The 21,497-nt window shown below is 38.6% G+C and overlaps 1 protein-coding gene across 15 annotated transcripts in view; it reads right to left on the reverse strand.

The window, feature by feature from the left end:
• SLO2 (slowpoke 2) overlaps positions 1–21,497 on the reverse strand; it is a 98,109-nt gene that overhangs the window by 22,987 nt on the left and 53,625 nt on the right. For 10 of the 15 annotated variants that reach the window (XM_065486339.1, XM_065486336.1, XM_065486334.1 and 7 more), the window contains exons 2-3: positions 18,618–18,877; positions 3,481–3,560 (exon numbers count right to left, since the gene is read on the reverse strand). In XM_065486339.1, coding sequence (XP_065342411.1) covers positions 3,481–3,560; positions 18,618–18,859 — 322 coding nt within the window. In that variant the 5' untranslated portion in view covers positions 18,860–18,877. Of the gene's footprint in view, positions 1–3,480; positions 3,561–3,629; positions 3,742–3,959; positions 4,110–11,714; positions 12,000–18,617; positions 18,878–21,497 lie in introns of those variants that run through there. The other 5 variants (XM_065486337.1, XM_065486332.1, XM_065486331.1 and 2 more) reach the window with 3 other exon arrangements.

Consider the following 21,497-nt stretch of genomic DNA (forward strand, 5'->3'; position numbering starts at 1 on the left):
ATAAATTGTATACACATGTCGAAATAAAATCATTTTATGACACATTAAAAAAATTGTAAAAAGCATGTGAGAAAAGGCAACAATCCTGGTAATTTGAATGAAATTATAATGTTGATTGGTGTCTTTAATAAATTCATGCCTAAAGCAGCTTTTTAAAGTCTCTGGAATTGACCCAGAGTTTATCGTCATATACGTTACACGATAGTTTTTAAAAGCAAGCCACGGTTATCGCGGCTTCCATTAATTGATTTTATTAAAATGGCGTTCTATCACTCATGTGCGAGTGAAGACTGTGTGCAAATCACCGTGATAATCGATGAAATGTCTACTAAGATAAGAACAATCAATCGTTGTCTCAAGCCGATCTGGTCTATTGAAATTTTTTAGAATAATCATAATCTTTCAAAATTTTATGCAAATCATACAATTAAATTAAATAAAAAAAGACAAATCACTTTTTGATTCAAAATTTGATATTATTGCGGATCAGCAGGGTAAATTTATCCCGCATACATAGCCAAATTAATCCAAAAAAGAAGTAAAAAAAATCGAAAATATCATTTTAAAACAGAACACTTACTGAGAAAAGCGATTTTTGTTACTTTCCGACACAACTCTAAAGAAGTTTGAAATTTAATCAGAGAAACCAAAATCATAGCCAAATCTTTACGCAATTTTTACTGGAAGTCTTTTATCACTTAAACTATCTTTTTGTCAGCAGTGCAGCTCAAGCATTAAAAATGATTTTGTTTAGAGCAATTACACTGGGTGATAATGAAAACAATTTATTGAGTAATTTACCGGTCACGCTTGTCCGATTTTATCGTCTAATTGCCAACATTCAACATTAGAAGGGTTTTCATTGCGAGGGCAACAAAGGAAGTCAAAGATAAGCTGGCGAAAGCGTACGCGAACTGCACATACTTCTATCTGGCGCATTTCATCAGCACACGCTTGTGTTTAGTGAATATCCCACCTCCCACAAAATGTCAAATTTCGGCAGTCTGCAGCGCCATACTAATATAAAACAAGATTAAACGCGGAGATAGTGTATAATTATGCGCTATAATCCGTGCAGTGGAAATTTAGAATTCGTGCAGCGCCGCGCCGAGCAAATTCCCTTGCGCTTGTAATTGCATCAGCTGAACACCTGCTTGTTGCTCTATGAATCGCAAATTGTACACACAGCAGATTGACTCATGCATTAAATCCCCCCATCGAAAGTGGGGTTATGCCAGAGAGTATGGCAAGCCCGGAGTCGGTTCGACGTGAAATATGCACACAGCGCGGTAACGGCCCCACTTAATGAGCATGCACTTAATCGCCAAGCTGGAATTGACGACGGCGCGATGATGCTTATCGACGACGCATCTTTTACTACCACACTTGCTCTGTCCCATATGCACAGAAACATAAAGCAGGATCATTTCGCGGTTTGTACACCTCGCATGTCACCCCGAATAAAAAAGCAACATATCATGAGCAGATTTTATGCGCACGAGAGGGAATATATCTCAATACATCATACAGTTCATCTTTGTAATTCAATTAACCTGCTTAATATAGATCGACTTGCTTTATTCCTGTCACATTATTACTCACTCCATTAACTATTATAAATATATGTTTTTTTAATTGATATAGTGAACAAGGAAAACAAAGTAATCAAGTGCAAGTTCAGAGATCAAATAGGCTAGAAGAGCAATTATCCGACAGCCTCTCGAATACACTAATTGGCAAGCGTATTAGTGGAGCAATTTTTTATTCCGTCGGCGCCGCCCTTAATTGAGGTGCTACCCTCTAAAGGGAAATGAGAACCGGAGATCCTTCGTCGTTAAACGGCCGTCTTTTCTTAATTGCTTCGTGTCAACTATAGCGTTGCACTCATACTTAACGCTGCTTAAAAGCTTTTTAAAAACAAAATTGATCGGTCTAATTGTAAATGCAGTTGATTTTGTTTCGCTCTAACAGCACACATGCACTAGCTATTTATTCTTCACCTGTAAAACTTAGCAAAATATGGAACCTCAGAAGACTAAATTTCATTTTTAAGAACGTGAAGTGAAACGGATGCTTTTTGAAAAAACGGCGTTCGTCCACCTTCAAAGTATATAACATTGTTATTACAACTAGACTAGATGATGCTTGGTAAAAAAACTGAAATGCAATTAAAATACTTTCAGTCAACTTCTGCCCCTAGGAAATATGTAACTCCAAACGAAAAAAGTGTTCAGGCGATTTAGCAGAGCAGTCACTTATATAAAAAGGTAACATTTTAAACCATGCACATGCAGGGAAGGTAATGCACCATAATATGAAAAAATATTTTTCACTGTCACAATAATAACACATTTTTCCCTTCCATATATAAGACTCTTAAGCATAGAGGTCTCTACTGAGACTTCGAGGTGTCCATTTTTCAACTCAAACTCAAAATTTTTAAATACACGACAAAACGCTTCGCATGGAATTCCCTGTATTTCTTGGATGGTTTATATTTTATATGGGAGCAAAAATTTATAGATATTTTGGTTTCTCCAAATTTTAAAAAATAGCATCCATAAAAATATCTGTGATTGTGGATTTGTCTAGCTTAAATTAACGTCAAAATATTTTATTATTGAATTTTGTGAGTTGAAAAATGGATAATCAATATTTATTTGGCAAAGCAAACCAAAGTATACATTATTACTCATTTACCTGTTTGCTGAAACTAAAAATTTAATTCAATTAGGATGCCCCAGATTTGGGCTATCAATATACTCCCAACGAAGGCTAAAGATGCGCATCCTGTGTTTAATTTGAGTAAGAGTGAAGCAATTATAAGACAAGGACAATTAGCGGCTTTCCTTTGTGCAGCTTTGGAACAAAATTGTCATCAAGTCTAATGATTGGACTGACCCCGAGGCCGGCATTGGCCAGAATTACGTGGCTATTATTGCATCTGCCGCTGTTAACTACATATATAAAACCTTTGACGAGCAATCAGCTCTCGGTGCAGTGCACAAAAGTGTCAAGTTTCACGACGTACCGACATGGATAATTTTCCGCAATATTGCTGAAAGAGCAATTTACTGCAATAAGTGCATATTGCATCACTGACCGCAAATTGAATATTGGAGCAAGGCGAGGAGGATCAAAATTAATTGCTCGTTTCACAATTTTTATGTTGAACGTGGAAGAATAGTTTCATATTTTCTTTATGAAATTTATTCAGTCCCACATACAAGAATTGCCAATTCGTGTAGTTTAATATCTCATGAGGAAATTAATATTGTATTTGGCAATTACAGCTCAAGGAACTGGAAATTGGCCACGTTGAGGAAATTTTAAAAAAAAAATAGAAGAAAAGCCGGGCAATTTGCACGAGGAAACGCCGGCTGGTTTAATGATATTAATTTGCAAAAAGTGAGCAACAAACGTCACTCTCTCATGCAATTACGCAGAATGATTACGCGAAGAGAAAATAATGGCACTTACTTGAGCGTTGATTCTTGATAAAATAGAGTTGCAGTCTCTCCTTAAAGGTATTCTCATTCACGTAGTATTCCACCCGCACTCTGCAACAAAGGAAAAGGTCCCCGTCAACAACAATAAACCAATTAATGCTGTAATTACTCGGCACTCACTCCGACTCGGAGAACATGACAATAAGAGAAGAATAGAACTGTCGAGTGCTTCTAATCTGCGTTTGCTCAGCACAGAGATAAGCGTTAGACCGATTCTCCAGAGACGATTTGGCTCGTGAAAATTTGATTCAAAGGTCACAATGGGAACTTTAAAAAATGCACGTTTTTTAAATCGAAAGTGAAAATTTCTGGTCAACCAAACCACCTGTTGATTTCAACAGACAAACGCTCAAATATAGCGGTACAAATAATTGAAAAGGAGTCTGACGACGCGGAGAAAGAAACTGAAATTTAAGTGTGTCCCGCAAACTTTCGCCAGCACTTGTTCACCTCAACCTCGGTGGTGACAGTGCCGGTCTTCGTTTGCCAAGTGTCACCAATGCGTGGCGAGCCAAATCTTCTGTGGAGAGGCAGACAGCAGAGCGAGCGGCGAGACAAAAATCGTGTGCGTGAGTGACAGCAGAGCGACTGCGGCGCGGCTACAGCGGCAGTCTCGCACAAAATGTGAGCGCGGAGCATATATACACCTTCCTCCTCGTTTTCCCGCAATAATAATTATTTAAATTCAGAGAGCAAAGAGCAAGCCGAGTTAGAAATTGCGCGGTAGTTTCATTATTATTTTCTCTCTCTCTCTCTCTCTCTCTCTCGCGGGCAGGGACCACCCTATTTAAAATAGAGCCTGCGTGTTTTGTTGTTCGCTCTGCATTATGACAAATTAAATTTTGAAATATTCATGGGCGCCGTGGCTGGGGCCGACGTGCATTGTTATGTGTTCACGGTCTGTCTAATTATTCAATAGCTGCCAGCCGCGACTAATCAACGGGGGAACAAGGGCTCTCTCTTTGATGCCCAGCACGCGTTCGCGATTCCGCGTGCCAAATCCACATAAACCTCAGGAGAATTTAGCCCTTACGTAGTATAAGTGTGCGAAATCTGCGGGTTTGGAGCTGGTTGAACAAAGTAAGCTTATAGTATTAGATCTAGGGATTATCGATCAAAATTAAGCAAGCCGAAAAAGTCAAAATGCACTGTAGCTAAAGGCAATCGCACCAGATTAAATATTTAAAACGCGCACGGTCAAGCTGTATCAGATATATTCCATTTTGAGTTTAGCACACACAAACTCCCGTAGGACCTATTTCGCCGACCACGCAAAACAACGAACCTTCGCCATCATTCCATATTTCGCGGAACGGCACAAAACACGGACGCAAATGCTTCACACAAACCACCCAATGACGCTTGTATCACCTCGTTAATCGCATTAATTACAAGGAGACACGGAGTGAATTTTTGCAGAGTTTGCCCAGCAGGAAGAACAAAAACGATTTGCTAGCAAAGGGTTGCTCTCCGGTCTGGCTTTTGTTGGATTATTCAGGCCGAGAGGCGACTTAGCGAGCGTGGCAAACACGGCCCGCCGACTGCAACGAGTGCCACCGCTTGCAAATTGGTACATGTATGCTAACAGGCTGGTTGTAGCATGCTTGCATAGAAAATGCAGCACTTTGTAATTCACTTTTAACGCTCCACCCGCCACTTAAATATTTCAGCTTGCCGCATTCGAATCGAAATCGAGTGAGTTGCCGCATATTTGGGTCAGTGTTCAGAGTGGCAGAATCAGCTTTTCAAAAGCAGTGCTAATTTCTATGTCAGGGTGCTAACTATCAAGGAGTTTAAATTTGAAAGAAATAAATATGAAATATAATTTTACGCTACCCATATGATTATTACTCTAAAAGTCTCTTGCTACATGGAATTTGCTGGTGGCCCAAACGATTTAATGATTGACAACCCGCATGTCATACGGAAAATGGCACACCAACTTTCTTTTGAACAACTTAAAATTTCCCCAGGCACTCAGAACAGCGAGTTGATTTGATAGGGTGTAGTGGAGTGGTTAGTTGTTAGGAAGAAAATATGGTGGAAAAGTTGCATTTTACTGTTAAAACGACTAACCTCCCGGTACCCTAACAGACATACCTGCGAAGAATAATATATGACCACAACACTATTGGACCCATGCTGGTGGAATTCTGGATTAATTGGGGACTACACTATTCAGGTGACCATGGAGCTCTCAAGACTGGTAAGCGGCGTGTACGACCCAACCTTGACAACTGGATAAAAGCTACTCGTGTCTTAATACCAAAAGAGTGCCATTACATAACTATGGGCAAAGCCAACACACTGTTTTCATTCCTTAAAGATTTCAATACACTTTTCTTGAAATTTTAGGCATGTGTCTGACTCACTTTAATGTGGTGGGGGTATGTTGTGACTAATTCATCTTGTGATGCATACCACCATCGCGTTCAATTTAATTCAAAATAATTTTATTTCATCAATGTGAATTTTTACAGGTTTTTTATTTTGGAATACGACAAGTCTTATGTTCTCCCCCAATACCTTAATTCAAAGTCAGATTTGATTCTTATTAACACGCATGCTAATATGTAAAAGTAGCCGCTGAGGCATAGCATTTCAAATCTAGTGCCCAGATGAATTTGATATGCCTTCATAAATCGCGGTTTGCACCGTATATTTTCCACCAATGCCGAGCAGCAAAATTGAAACATAAAAAATGCAAACTCAACACGACTCCTCTGGGAGCGTTACGGATTGGTTGCCGTAATAATTTTCCGGAAACCCCGTGGGAGTAGAAATGTAAATGAAATGAGAGACAAACGCTGCGGCCATTGTTGTTATGTGTTTTTATGTATTTTTGTTTGGCGAGATGAGATATGAGATGAGGAGATAAGAATAGAAAGAAAGTGACCCTTGGCCGTGAGCTATAGCAGAGAGAAGGGTGGTTGGTCGCTCGTCTCACTTCTCTCTCCATCACAGAGCTCTATTGTTGAGGTAAAGCTTTAGTAGTTGCTTGGGCGTTTTCGCGCACTGAAGTCACCAGGGAGACACCGCAAATCTGGGTCAGCCCCCATAACAACGTCCGACTTGCCCCAGGCAGTGCCTCATTAATTATAATCACCACCCGTTTTTTCATCGGCGTCTCTAGATTGGAACACCACGCGAATAATTATTAATGTAGGTGATCTACGACTGATCTTAATCAGAGGTGGAAAATTAATATCAAGCAGTAATGATTCTGATAATTTAAAGGTAATTCAGTTCTACATACAGAACGCAAAGGAAAGGATTGAATTAATTCTTTTCGGGGTCAACAAATGGAATAGGATTATCCTGCTACTCTAAAAGGGAATAAATAATGAGATTAATGTTCACAATGTTCTCCAAAAAGAACTCGTTTTATACGAACATAGTGAATTTGTCTCCATACTGTAGTGAGTGAAATAAAACGATATGGGTAATTTGATAAATAATGAAACATATTAAATTAACACCTAATAAGGTTGCACTCTGATAATCCAAAGTGGGGGTGTTTTGGCTTTGCTCCTAAAAGTCTCGTCTTTATTAAGTCATCACAGTTCTGCGAAGAGATAAATGAGGAGCGGTTATGAGGTTTATACACAGCGGGTGCTTCTGGCAGCGAAATAATGGATTTTGATTGATAAACTAGCAGGGCTGGGCAGGGAGCAAAACTGTGTTATCGCTCCTTCTGAATCATTAATAAAAATGATAGCTTCTGTAAAGAAGGCGAAATCGATCCTTTGCGGGCGCTGCGTGTATGCTACCATATTTTAGTGAGCGGGGCACGATAACTTTCCTTAATGAGCTGAAACACACAAAATATTTTCCCCCACTAAGCGCACGAAATCATCATATTTCGCCTGCTATCATAATCGGAGTATTTTATTGCGCTGCAGTTACCGATTTGCATTTGAAGTCGTGTAAGAATGCGGCCATTGATTTACATTTTTTACTTTTTCACCGGTCCCTGCATCACTAAAAATATACTGCGGCCAAGACCTAGCAACATGAGTGATATGATTCATGTTCCATAAAACGCCTGATTAGTAGATACTTAAAAAAATAATCCCTAGTTTGAAAATATTAAAAAAAAATAGGAAAAATAAAATAGTAGGGGTCTAGCGACTGAAAACATCAACGAATTGGAATTAAATCACGCACTACAAATCCATCTTTAGCGCAGGAACGGCACCAATTTAGGTTACGCGGTAAAATATGAATCAATTACTGTAGAAGCTTAGAAGAAAAAAGGGAAACCCCTCCACAAGTAATAATTATAAAGATTTATGTTGATAATTGTTAAGTAATAAGTACTCAACGCGGCGTAGAGTAAATTATTGTTATGAAACAATTTTCAGGGTACACCATATCCTATAACGTTTATCAAGTTAGCACTGATCAGTCATTAATTTTAGCGCTCTGTTATTGTTAAAAAATGTTAACTGTTTGATGATTGCAGAAGGCCGTATAATAAGCTAACTCAAATCATGCAATTTTCTGCAAGGTATTCATTGGGCACGGTACAGTACTAACATAAGTTGGAATAAAGAGCTGGTGAAACCGGAAAACACTGCAACAACGTTAATTGGATGGAGCAATATTAATTAGGCGTGGCAAATGAACTGGGAAAGTGAGTTTCCCGCTTGGCGCGAAATTAATCGAAGGCGACGTGTCTGGCGCGAGCGTGCAGATGGTAGAAAGGGTTGCAATATGTACATAATTCCTCCCCAGCGGGGGCGGAAAATGGATGATCGCATGCCACGATGTGTTTGCCAAGAGCAAAAATGTCCAAAGATTAAATAGAAAGGGTTGGCTTCATGTAACTTGCGCTCGCTCGCTGTAGAGATATTGGTGTGTCACTTTGCGTTAGGCAAAACAATAGACTGCTCTCATTCGGGACGGCCAGATATGTCTCTCGAGATTGGAAAAATTGCGAGCGTGTTGCTGCCCATTTTGCCTCTGTTCACGGCGAAACATGTCTATTACGGCTTGATAGCTCGAGTGAACATACATAGTTTTTATTACCACAGGTCAAGTTTTTCACTTTGGAGTAACCCAAATATTTTTGTATGATATATTTATTCAATTTTTCGTATAATTTTTTTTAAGGAAGTCATATGTTTTGCTAAAGTTTACTCTAAGCTGTATTCCAACCGTATTCTGATTTTCTCGTGTATATTATGCTAAACATGTAATACATGTAAACATTATATATTTTCTACTTCTATGTTCTAAAACTTGCCAACAAACGTTGCTTATTTCACAGTAAAAAAAACTTCCTTTCATGACTTTTTTTAAAGATATTATAAGCCCTGAAAATTTACTCCTACTTAAAATAATATTAGCTTATGTATATTAATTTCTCATGTATTCTAATTCTTGACCGGAACCCCAGAAATTGAGAATAGCACTTAATTCACATTTTAATATTTAATTAATTGCCACGTGACATTTCCAATCCAAATTTTGCCCCCTAGAAAAATAAAAAGAATTTCGTGCTTGAATGTAATAAGAGACTGTTTTGAGCGCAAGGCTCAAGCTGATTTATTTTGTACGGAAAGCAGTGAAAATACCTCGTGCAGGTGTGATTTTTCCTTTTATACCTTATTCTTACTTGTGTTAATGTTTCGATGTCATGCCAGAGAGGCCGCAGTGTATAATTAAAGCAGGCAGCAGTCTCACAATGAACCCGCGAGGCGAAGAAAAAAGTAGATATATAGAAAACAAGCTCGCATCTTTTTGTAATCAGGCGGTTGTAGGCGAGATCACGCACACCCGTGGCGGATGTGCGTGTATGAAAAATTCAAGAGTGCGCAATGAGAGGCGTTATGCAAGTTTTGCTCATTAGATGCTACAAGTGGCGCCGTGTGGTGCATCTTGACCTTTAACTACAACGAAAACGCACGATTATGACGTCTGTTTGTGATGGTTTTGGCTCGCGGACAATTTGCGGTGGAGAGAATTCGTTTTTGCGACCTCATAGGAGCATGCACGATGGTGTAACGAGCGTTTCCCAGTCGCTCCGTCTGAATAAAACATCACAAGAAATGAGAGCTCGGCTATGCGGCACGTTGGAGCGCTCATGCACAAAGAGTTGGTAATCAACAAGCCTGCGTTCGAATTTCGCGATGCCTGCTGTAGCAGAATAACAGGCTGTTAATTTTGTATTTAAGAAATATAAAAATTTAAGTTCAAAGCAAGCTATCGTGCTTTGTTACATTTCCTTCATTAAAACTGTTCTCCAGAGAGGGGATGTTGGGAGCAATTTTTACTAATTTTACCACAGCATATGTATGCTACATTACAATTGAATTGATCAAATTTTTTAACCAAGTTGTGCTTATCATTCTGATCGATTAAGTTTATTTTTTTAATAAAGTGGCCAGCCGTAATGATAACTGGAAAAGCACAAGTTGGAAAGAAAATGGTTAATAAGGTATAGTAAAAAAAATGTGAGTCTGATTTAGAACAAAAGTTTAAAGAATTGTAATCTAAGATGCATATTATGTTAAATTTGTAATATCCCTTTAACAGCTTAGAAACACTTGACCTAATATTTTCACCGTAGCTATATTGATTTGTAAAATCTATTAGATTGGGAGCGTGTTTAGGGCAGAGTTTAAACATAAACACATTTGATCCAAAAATAGTTATCTAGAATAATTAAATTGGAAATTGCCCTAGAAATCAGTAATATAATAACTCCGTGCATATTACTTGAAATACACGAAGCACATAAACATAAGCAATCGAGAATGCAATTTTGATGTGTAACAGTAGTTGCTGCCTGCCGTCGGCGCATGATGTGTGTTGGATATAATGTGAACAAATTGGATTTCGTGTCTCGGTTAAATAAAAAGCGCATACATGCATATACGACCGCGTACCAACACACATGCTGTTCCGAGTGAGAGAAACTCATCTCTTTTTGAGCCGAATTATCGTACGGACTGTAATTATAACGGGACGAATAAATCTCGTCTCACTCGCGGTCGTTGACGGTGAAGCGCGCGCACATTATTTATCCGTGCAATACCGGTATTATAAGCGAGTGGCGTGTGTACGTTCGAAATTTATTGCTCACAATTCAATTTGCAGTGCAAACGATATATTATGTTAATGGGATATCTTTTGAAATTCTTATAAACAGCTTATACATCTCATATCTGGCTGCTGTTTCGAGGCGTTAGAATTCATCGCGGCTCATTGATTTTAATTAGATTTAATTGAGCTTGGCGGCCTTTATTATTGCAGCAAATATTATGAGAACGCCGTGGCAGCCACTTATTTGGTGTAATTTTCCATGAACGATTGGTTTCATTTCATACCAATTTTTACCACATAACTCATGATATCGAGTTATATTCTGTGAGATAACTTTTTGAATACAACCTGATAATGGTACAGAACCGAAGGCTCTTAATATCAATTTAAGTTATTAAAGTAATGACAAATATTTTATTTTCAAAAATATATTTTTAAAAATTTCAGTAGCAAAATAATAATAAAAAACATTATAATTTGGTACGTCCTCCATACGTCAATTAAAAAAATAGAATTTTTAGACGTCATTGTCCTATTGATAATCGAAACGACGCAATTTTTTGGAAATAGGGCGACGATTAAGTCTCAAATTATTTTTTCGCTGATATTTTTAAAACACTATGTTAATTAAATAATTTATTTCACTGAATCACGATTAACGGTAGTCAAAAAGGTGAAAAGGCACAATGCACAAGCGACCAAGTCGCTGAAACGTCGTCAAATCAAAAGATATTCAAGTCATACTCGGCCTATGCTACACCACATTGACGCACACGATAAAAAAATTGCCACAGATGATTTTTGAGTCTAGACGGGGGAACAACAATAGAATCTTCCTTTACTTAAATAATTTAAAACTTCGCTCAAAATAACGCAAATAAAACATTTTACTCAAATGACTCTAATAAAAAGAAATGATTCAGATATTTTTTAAGAAAACAGATTCTTACATAAAAAGAGTTGAACTACTGTCCAGTAGTCAAAGCAGTATAAAATATCTGCCATAAGTAAAATTTTCCTTAAAAAAGTAAAATAGAAGAAGAATTTTTCCTAGCATGGGGGTCAATCAATCGGACTGACCCCCATGCTTGCGTCACACAAATAAGCAATAATAGAGCAAGACACCCGCCAGCAGGGGACTGATAAATAATTTACCTGGGTATTCGATCGTAGCTGTCCCAAGTGTTGAGGCAGTTGTACGAACTGTACTTGACGGACGACCCCATCACAGCAAATTCCGCCGATAACCAACTTTCAGTATAAAACCAACACAAACACAGAAGCAACAGAAAAACTCGCTCGGTCGGATCTGTCCGTCAGTCAGTCCGTCGTCTGGTCAGCGGCGGTGCGGGGGCGCGGGGGCGGCAGGCATGGCCTCCTGCGTGCGCGTCCTTGAGGCTGGACGATGCGGCTGTCGCGGCGCAAGCCTCACTGACTGGACTGCCTTGCACACGCCGACCGATCCGCAGACCGACATACGCGGAGAAAGCGCGCGCCGCTGCCCGCCCCCTGCCCCCGCCGCCACCGCGCCACCCGCCGCGCTATTGCACAATCCGACGCCCTTCACCCTGATAATAAATAACAATGCCGGCAAATGTGCACAAAAAAGTGTATCAAAATATATATTATGACTTGTCCGTTCCGTTTGTTCTCCAAAAAAAAACTTATTAAAATTTGCTCTGCGCTCTCTGCTTCTTATTTTCCTTTTGGAGAAACGGCATTAAAATGTATTATTACTAAAAGCAGCCATAGAAAATTACCTTCATTGTTGGCTTTCGTACGCAGCCGTATATATCTATTTTCTTCAAATTAATTTGAAAAATGTGCCAAAATGCAGCTAGGAACAAGCTAAAATAATAATTGCAACTCAAATTGTGCCAATTTTCTCTGATTTCCTCGACATTTTTCAGTGCTTCTTGCCATTACTTGTTAATGGCAGATATTAACGGGGCCTTTGGATTTTCCAATCGTGACCCATCCAACCACGGATGCCTCTACGAAATAAATCAAGATTTTTTGACAGAGTACATCATCTGAAAAGCGAACAAAGCTTGCAGCCGTTATATTTTACTGCCAGACCTGTAAATATTTATTTTAACTCAATCCTTTGTTATGATCAATCCCAACTCAACACATCAAACATGACACCATAATTACGAATTGTGTAGCGTGCATTGCGATTTGAGCGTTGGGCGCACTAGTTTCCCCGAAATGGGGCGTGTAGTACTCTTTAATTTAATTAACGGAAATTTTCCTCATGGCTGCAATGCGGATTCATGTAACAAAGTTGTAATCATTTTAAATAAAAAGAGAATTCAACATTATAAAACTTTTGCTAAAAGTTAATTTTAGGCAAACTGAGTGTTCATAATCATTCCAAGCGAATTTCCATGCGAGTAAAATACACAAAGAGAGAAATTTTTCCTGTTTTCCTTTTCATAACTGCACTAATTTATTGGATGGTAAGTAGGTTATGAGTCCATGAAAATGGTGAGAAAATGTCAACGATCAACTTTCCTCAACACAAAGAAGTGCGAGTTACAACTTTTCAGAGGCATATGCAATCAGTTAATTAATCTAACATGCTCAGCTGGAGACGCGCATCCGGCCGGCGTTTTAATTAAAATGCAAGTACGTCTTGTCAAAGGATTCGAACTGGCTCAATGAGAGTAGCGTCAATCACACGATTCTCTTTAATGATTATTTCCAGTGCCATTACCATAATTACAAATTAAGAAAAAATATAATTCTGTTCAGTACAGACAACTCATTTTGTGATATTAAAATAAATAATCATTTAGCATTACATCTATAGATATTATCAGTCATCTTGTTCGGTTTTCCTTGCTCTCGACGCAGAGTGGTTGCTCTTGACTCTGTAGTCAAATTAAAAGCATAAGAAGAAATCACTGCCAACGGTTTGATGGATGTTGCCGAGCAAATGCGGGCTTTCCTCAAGAGAACCGCGCTGCTTTTCTATGCCGGGAAAACTTTCAAGTAGTCAAAGGTCTTTTAAAAAACTTATGAGAGCTCAAATAAAGTTCCAGGAAAACTGCTTTTCATTTGAAAAGAATAAAAATTATAAGATATAATTATTGTAAACAATTTTTAACGAGCTCGTTTAATTCTTTTCTAAATTTATATTTTGATCGCTAATCATTAATCATGATTTACTTTTCCAATAAAGAAAACTTGCTTCATAAATTTCAAGTTTTAAAATACGCGGATAGTGATCAGTAGTTCGGTTTGCGTGTCAACTTGGTTCTGTTCTGTTGAACCGCAGTTTGTCGGCAATGAAGACAGGTGGCACGTGCTTACTATACAGTGAGAGCCCTCTCGCCTGTACGTCCTAAAAGCCACGCTGCTCCGCTCGTTCGTGCACCAGTTTCCTGCTACACTAATGCAAAAAATAGCGATTTTCACACACGTAGCTGCAGTTTTTCTTCCCACTAAATATAGTGATTTGAGATACCGTGCGAAAGATTTTTTTTGCCTGACAGAATGTACGACGTCTGCCAAGCACATATTTCGCAAAAAACTTCTCAATTTGTGCAGTCATGTAGCTGAAAGTAATTGGCATCAACGGCGCACGGCGGGAAGCCCGATGGTCGTTAAATGTGCTAATAAAAGCGAATGCTCTATACTTTTCTGCTCATGGAAACGCCTTTATTAGAATGAAAGAGCACACGAGTGCTTTTTTCCCTTTCAATTCCGACTAATCAAAATCTTTTCTGGGCTTCAATGAAAGAGTGCATGCACTTTAATTATTTTATTTCTTGATAGCAAGAGAAAAGTGAGGCAAGTGAGTTTGCTGCGTCAAATGTCATACAAATGCCCTTCAAATTTAATAAAAGAACAGAGAAGTAAACAGTATTCTGTGGATTATTATGGCTCATTTGATGGATTGATATGTAATGGGAAAGTTAACATTATTGCATTGCTTTTAGTTTCAAATTTAAATGGTTACCAATGAAACATAACAAAAAAATCGTGTTTGAAACTTTTGGTCATTTGATTTCAAAACAATTTTCATACATTTTTAAAGTTAAACTAAAAGAACCAATACATGTGTGAGAAGAAAAGAGTACTATGAGTTAAACACAAAGTAAGGACGGTATGTAAGTAGGACTGGTGGACTCCGACATATTTATAGACAGGTAGTTTACGCCCCTCCTCCAATAACGTCACAGCCGTTTTGCTGCCAGTCTGTAACGTCATTGGAGGAGAGGCTTAAAAATTTCCGTCTGTAAATACGTCGGAGTCCGCCAGTCCTACTTATTCCGTCCTTAACACAAACAGTTTAAAAGCATTTGCTGCAGACACTATATTGAATTGCAAGAAATGTGTCAGAACCCTCTTATTGTTTGAGCGCTTCTGCGCTTCACTTGTTGAAATGCACATTTTGCGTAACATTATATTGTATTCGATTTTCACACTCGGAGAGAGCGTTTTACCCTATTTTTAGATGCTTTCAAGGCATAAGACAGTACATTTTTCATTGCCTCCCTTTAGTCACACAAGTGCAAAGTAGCATTTTGTCAGCACTTTTGGTCGTTCACTTTTCCGGTAGAAAAGGACGTAAATTGATTCTGGCAGCGCTCCTTCGCCATCTCTCTTCATATGCATGGACGCGTGTATAATATTTTTAGGGCTGTGACTTTTCCATCCTAGCTGACAAACACTTTTTCCCTCTTATTGCTTTTTCGTCGCCGGCGTGTGCAGATTCCCTGCTCCGCGTAACCGAGTTTTCGCGTGGCGTTATTTATTTTACCGTGCTGCCACTTCTTGGCGCTAAATTTTGTTAGGAGCAAACATGAAATAAGATAAACACAGCAAACGATGCAAAGGGGGAAATGTCAGGAGTCGGGGCTAACTTTCCACCAGAGAGAACAACTTTAGTTTCAAAAAATAGACTCTAAATCAATCCGTTAATAGAAAATGATTATTTGAACTTGTTTTTCTGTTCCTCTCAAGAATTATAAAGATCAAATGGATGAGGAAAAAGTTTTTAGATTGGTTTAGCTAATCGCCACAAATATTTTTTAAGACACTTTGTTTAAAGTTGCTAAAAACTGAATTTTGGGATAAAAATTAATATTAATAGGTGGTGTCAATTAAGTGGAAGTGAAACCAGAAAAATAGAGGCTCATGTATCAAACAAGAAGTGCTTCTTGGTAATTGAAAGCAGCGCGGAGAGTTCTTGGCGTTGAATAAATTTAGCTGATTAGAGCCTTCAGAGCAAAGAGTGGCTAGAGGATGAAAACATTCTCGTGGTGTGCATGCAATTTTTTCCGCAAAATACAAACCGGGTTTGTTAAGTCAGGAAAGGGCGCAGCAGCTAATGCATAATTCAGGAGGCGGTGGTCGCGGTGCGCGCAAAAAGAGTCGAGAATTTAGCTTTCAAATATTTGTCGTATTATATTTGCGGGAGAGTGGTGCGCGAATAAATGAGTGTGTGTGCAACCGACTGGTCGTCGCATTTCGCTTTATTTTCCACAATGCATGCTGCCGTCTGCATGAAAACAACAACTTTTTCTCGCTGAAATGAACGTCCATTGTTCTCATACACACAGCTAGTCAAGCTATTTACTGAGTTTCCACTTTGGGCCACTTCTTTCAATAGGCGGTGTTGATTTTTGTCCATTGAATTGCTTGGTGGATTTCGCTCGAAATAAAATGAGCAGCAGTTTTGTTGGAGCCCAAATGCCACTGTTCCAAGTGTTTAAATCTAGTTTTATATTAGTGCCACCGAGCTTTTATTAAGGGGTTATACTGCAAGCCCAAAACTTAAATTAAAATTTTTAAATCTATAGTTGACAAAGAGCAGAACATGATAAAACAAATATCATTTTTCTATTATGCATGCATCTAAAAATGGCTGAAACATAGCGTTTTTAAATTTTTTTTGGTGCATTAAACATTTTGTCAGTTTGAGGTAAGTGTATCGATTTTATGAAGAAACATAATCTTTTCGTTGGTTTTGAAACGGGCTTAATCATTTCAATTCCATGAAATGCGTGTATTTTTAAATACCATAAGAAAATAAATTTAACTCAACGAGACATTTTACTATCTTTATCACAATTCCAGGACTTGGTGCGGTGCATGATTTTGCAACAGTTATCCGATGTAAAAACGGCTTTATCCATCCCATGTGATCTCCTAGCAGCAACAATCGGCAAAAAATCAATTTTCTGGTTAGCACATATGGTGTCAGCAGACTGAATTAATCGTGATTTATCAGCGTAAATGGAGAGGTCTCAAGGAGTGGCGTTGAAAGAGCGTCTTTGCCGCTGGATGGCAGCAATCGATACACGAAGAGCCGCGCAGTTAGCGAGAGCTGAGTCAAAAACCCATTTCGGTGATGTGTATATGTGAACACGAAAGTCGCTTTTGTCACGGCCGCACACGTGGGGATTCAGAAGTACCATCGAGTTTCTCGGTATTCTGCTTCGGCCGCTCAAGTTTTTAAATTTTCCAGAAATAAAGAGGGAAAAAAGACGAAAGTTGTTTTCAGCTCGACTTGAAGTGTATGCGTTCTCCCTTTGTTACACACCTGTCGAGAACTCAAACAATAGAAAAAGTTTCACCCCTAATTAAAAGTAAATATTGAACAGAGAACGGCGGTGGCTGGGTTCATTGTTCAGACAACTCCTTAGACTCCAATGAGGAGAAGGGCGCAATAACGTGTCGATCATTCATCGCCCAGTAAAAATTCTGGCGAAAATTTGCTGCATGTTGCTGCCTCAAATCCATTAGCTAGATTGCGCAAAAGGTTGACAGCAAAACATCGAGTTTTTGTGACGCTTGGCAAGGCTCAAGTTGGTTTCATTCAGTGAGGGTAACTGTGTAAGTCAGAATACACTGCTGTGTGCTAAAAATGTTGCAATCTGCATATTTGGTTCAGTGGATAAATGTGCAAGATTGTTTTTTTCAATTTATGTTCAGAAATTTCCTGCTTAAATAAACACAGTTCCAGACGGATTTATGGATGAATCCAGCTCTCGATACAAGGGACATAATTTTTGAACAGAAATAGGAATAGAAGCCACAACCAAAATTGCTGGATGCATAACCTTCATAAAACTTTTCTGTATTATCAAAAATGTAATCTTGCCTTTTTTGATTTTTCCCCACAAGCAATGTGATGGAAATGATTTTCAATCTGAGCTGCTCCATATTTCCCATCAATTTCAGCAGTCAAACTGCGCTACTTTCGACTTCGCATGGGTAAACAACTCTCTTGTGTGCAGTAAATAAAAAACTGACACTCTGAGTGGACGTGGCAGGGGCAAAGGTCAAAGGACAAGCTGCTTGGGTGCCAGCAGAATATGCCACCAGACAGATTCAATTGAGTTTATTTATACGGGCTCAGCCTCCCTCTGTTTGGATGCAATTTCACACTTACCTTGGCAGCGATCTAATTAAAATATCATACGGTTGCTAGAGATTAGAATATTGTGTGGCTGAAAGGAATTTTGCTTTTGAAACTCATATGCTACAAACTAGCAATGAATAAGCAAATATAATAGTCATTTCTCAGCAGGCATAATATATTTTATTCACTTCTATGCTCGAATAAACGCACGCTTTTGAAATTAAGGAGAGAAAATTTTACCATTGATATTATTATTATTTTCTTTTATATTTTATTTTAAGTTATACCATGACTTGGTTATGTTGGTCGTCTGTGCACTTTAGCAGAGCAGAAAGGCAATCTCAAACTCTTTTTCTAAGATTTGAAATGATTATTGGTCAGAACGGTTTTCAAGCCTCAGAGCAGTAGGCTATAGGAGAAGAAATTTGTTTGTTAAAATCACGAGCGGTATTCAACATGCGGGATCCAATGAACGTGTCATATGCGAATAAAGCTAATCAAAAATATTTTAGCATTTTTAAATTAAAAATCAATTAAGAGGGAAATTCAAAAATATTTATGAACATCAACATTGCTGGAGCACGTTACTGGGACCCGGTGAGCTCATAGCTCACGGGAAATGCTTAAGTATAGAGGTTCTAAAAAAATGGACACTAAATTTTGATTTTGAGCTAAATAACCTTGGAATTTTGAGTGCCTCTTCGTCCAAACTGTCCGAGGGCATGAGCAGTGGCTTCTCGAACAGTTTGCTGCTGGCGATGTTGAGGGTGGAAGAGCCGCCATCGTAGCGGCCTCCGGCGATGCTGGGGGTCTCGCTGCCGCCCCCGGAGCAACCTCCGACGCGTTTGTTTAGTTTGCGGCGTCGGTTTTTCTTCTCCTCCTCGCGCCGAAGGTTGTGCAATCGGAAGAAAAACATCGACATCTCCACGCTCGCCCGGTTCTGCACATTTGGTTAGTTTTTCCTCACATCTGAACATTCACGCACACTTAATATTCTTGGCCCCGAACACAGACTCGCACACAAGCAGACAAGCAAAACGTGCACAAGGGAGGGAATTCGCTGGCAGGTAATCTCTCTCGCATTGTAGGACGGGAGTTTCAGGCACACCCATATACATAAACGGGTGCACTTGACACAAAATGCCATCGCAACCATCAACACCCGGGGGTGCTTGCTCTTAGCAAAAATTCGCACTCCGGCGTTTTTGCTCGTGAAAAATGGTGCTCTCACCAATAGCTATTCTCACTGCTTCCGCCTTTAAAACGACCTTTTACATATAGTTGGTTTTTGCGCTTAAAATTTGTTTACTTGCCTTACTAAACAGTTTATCAAGGTTTTTAAGATCACTATGTCTCATGTGATTTTCATTCATTGGTCGCCAATTTCAGACATTGAAGAACATCTGGATGAAATTACACTTTAATAATTATTAATTTTTTCAACTGCTCTTTAAACGGGTAAAGACTCGAAATACTATTGTGCTATTATTTTGACTAATTAAGCCTCATAATAAATAAAATACTTAGTAAAACTTTCCTAACTATAGTTTTTGGAAAAATTGAGATGATAGCCCAAACATTTTCTCTAGAAAAACCTAATTAAAACTTTCAGTAAGTGTGCTGCAATAAATTAACGTGGTTAAAAAGAGAAATTATTACATCAATGCCAGAAAAAAATTGTTTTTGACTGTTATGAAGCACCTTACAACTAAATTGCATTGCAGTGCATCAGAGTAATTGAAGGAATTGTAACCACGAGCGTGGGTACGAGTATTTAATTAAACTGCAGAGGTGACACAACCAGCGTGCAAAAGAACACTTTCCGTTAGGCTCCTCATTCTACGGAAAGCTCCTAGTGAACTACATTGCGTGTAATTTTAATTAAAACCCTCTCGTCAGTCCCCGTTTATTTTTCACGTGACAAATGAGACAAGCTTACATCATTCTTAATGTTCCGGCACAAAGATCTAAACATCGTCCTGCGACTCTCAGGGACGGCCCATAAAGCCTTCTGCGCAAATTAGTGGCGCCAACGGAATTCTCTCGTTACTTCTGCTCCCTGCAGGCGATTCTTCCGTTATGTGGTCAAAAATTGCAGCCAAGTGGAACAAACGGTTGGATTTATTTCTTGCCAGAGGTCAAGGAAAGATTTATCAGCGCATGCTTTTAAGAAGTTATCCCCATGAGTTATCTTCATATTACTTCACAATTATCTTACCCTTTGCCATGAAATACGTGTTCTTAGCTCACAAAAATACCTTAATAAAATATGATTTTGAATCATTTTGTTTTCAGGTCAGCAAAAATTGCTTTTGATCACGATTTAACACGATGAATGAGAAAATCATGTAAAACGAGAGCAAAAGTTCACTAGAATATAATAGGCCTCTCACATTTCCCAGAAAGGGGCTTATAATGTTTCGACAGCAAAACTTTCTAGTTCGTTAGATTGTCGAGCAAACATTTTGGAAACGTGTAAGCAAATTACCGACACAGGGCTTCGCTCTCAACGGGTAACTTTTTCAAATTAACCCTTCCCCTTCTTTTCAATTTGAGCTTGCAACCAATTTTCCCGGAAGTGACGAGTACAAACAACACCAATATTAATCCTCGCATTGAACGCGTCCAGCGAAATTAAACCGGACGCTAGCAGACGAGAGGCATTCCAGTCGAGCAGGCTCCGGACTGCAAAACGCTCGTGCAGGATTGGAATTGCTCCATAAAACGAATGCATTTCGCAAGGCATGCTCGTGGTTGGGTGAAATGATTAGCAAACAAGCGGCGGGCCACTCGAGGGAGCCTTGTTTCGTGGCCGGTTGAAACGCTTCAGGCCTTTTCTTGTTTGCAAACGACACAAAAGCAATGCTACTCCACCGAGTGTGACTTCTCACGGCTCTTCATACTATGCAAATGTGACACAATTTTTCTCTTGGACAACATCCCGCTAGCGTCATGGTCGGATTCACGAGAATGCAAAAATGAAAGCACGTGCAGTAAAACTGATATCACTGCAAACATTATGCACATAGAATTGTAAAAGTACCGAGTGAAAATAACAAGAATATTCTTGTGTTTGAGCAAGAAGAGAAATTTCTGTGGTAAATACATGAAGTTTTAACATCATTTTTTTAACTGGCAAAACGTCAGGAAGAATATAGAGCACAAATTTTAGTGCAAATTAAAGGTTAAATAAAAATTATGAGTTTGTTACCAATATTAAACTGGTCAGATTTGAATTATCTTCACAACAGCACATTTACAATTTTTATTTTACAAAATCTGTACAGTTTAGCATCCCGAAATAAACGCACGTCTTTTTTTAATTAATTTTGTTTGAGATTTTAATTTAATGACAATAATTGTACATAGCAGATATCTTGTTAAATTCCGCTGTTTACGAGACATAATTGAAAAATTTTAAAACTAATTCAATTTGAGCATATTTTGTAAAAAATTAATTTGTTTTGTACTAGCCAAAGAATCAATTTGTTAAATAAAAGGAAAGTAGCCACAAAAACTAAAATTATTAAAAAAATAGTTCCATCAATGAAGATAATTGG

The sequence above is a fragment of the Cloeon dipterum genome, chromosome 3, assembly GCF_949628265.1.
Source record: "Cloeon dipterum chromosome 3, ieCloDipt1.1, whole genome shotgun sequence".
Taxonomy (NCBI): domain Eukaryota; kingdom Metazoa; phylum Arthropoda; class Insecta; order Ephemeroptera; family Baetidae; genus Cloeon; species Cloeon dipterum.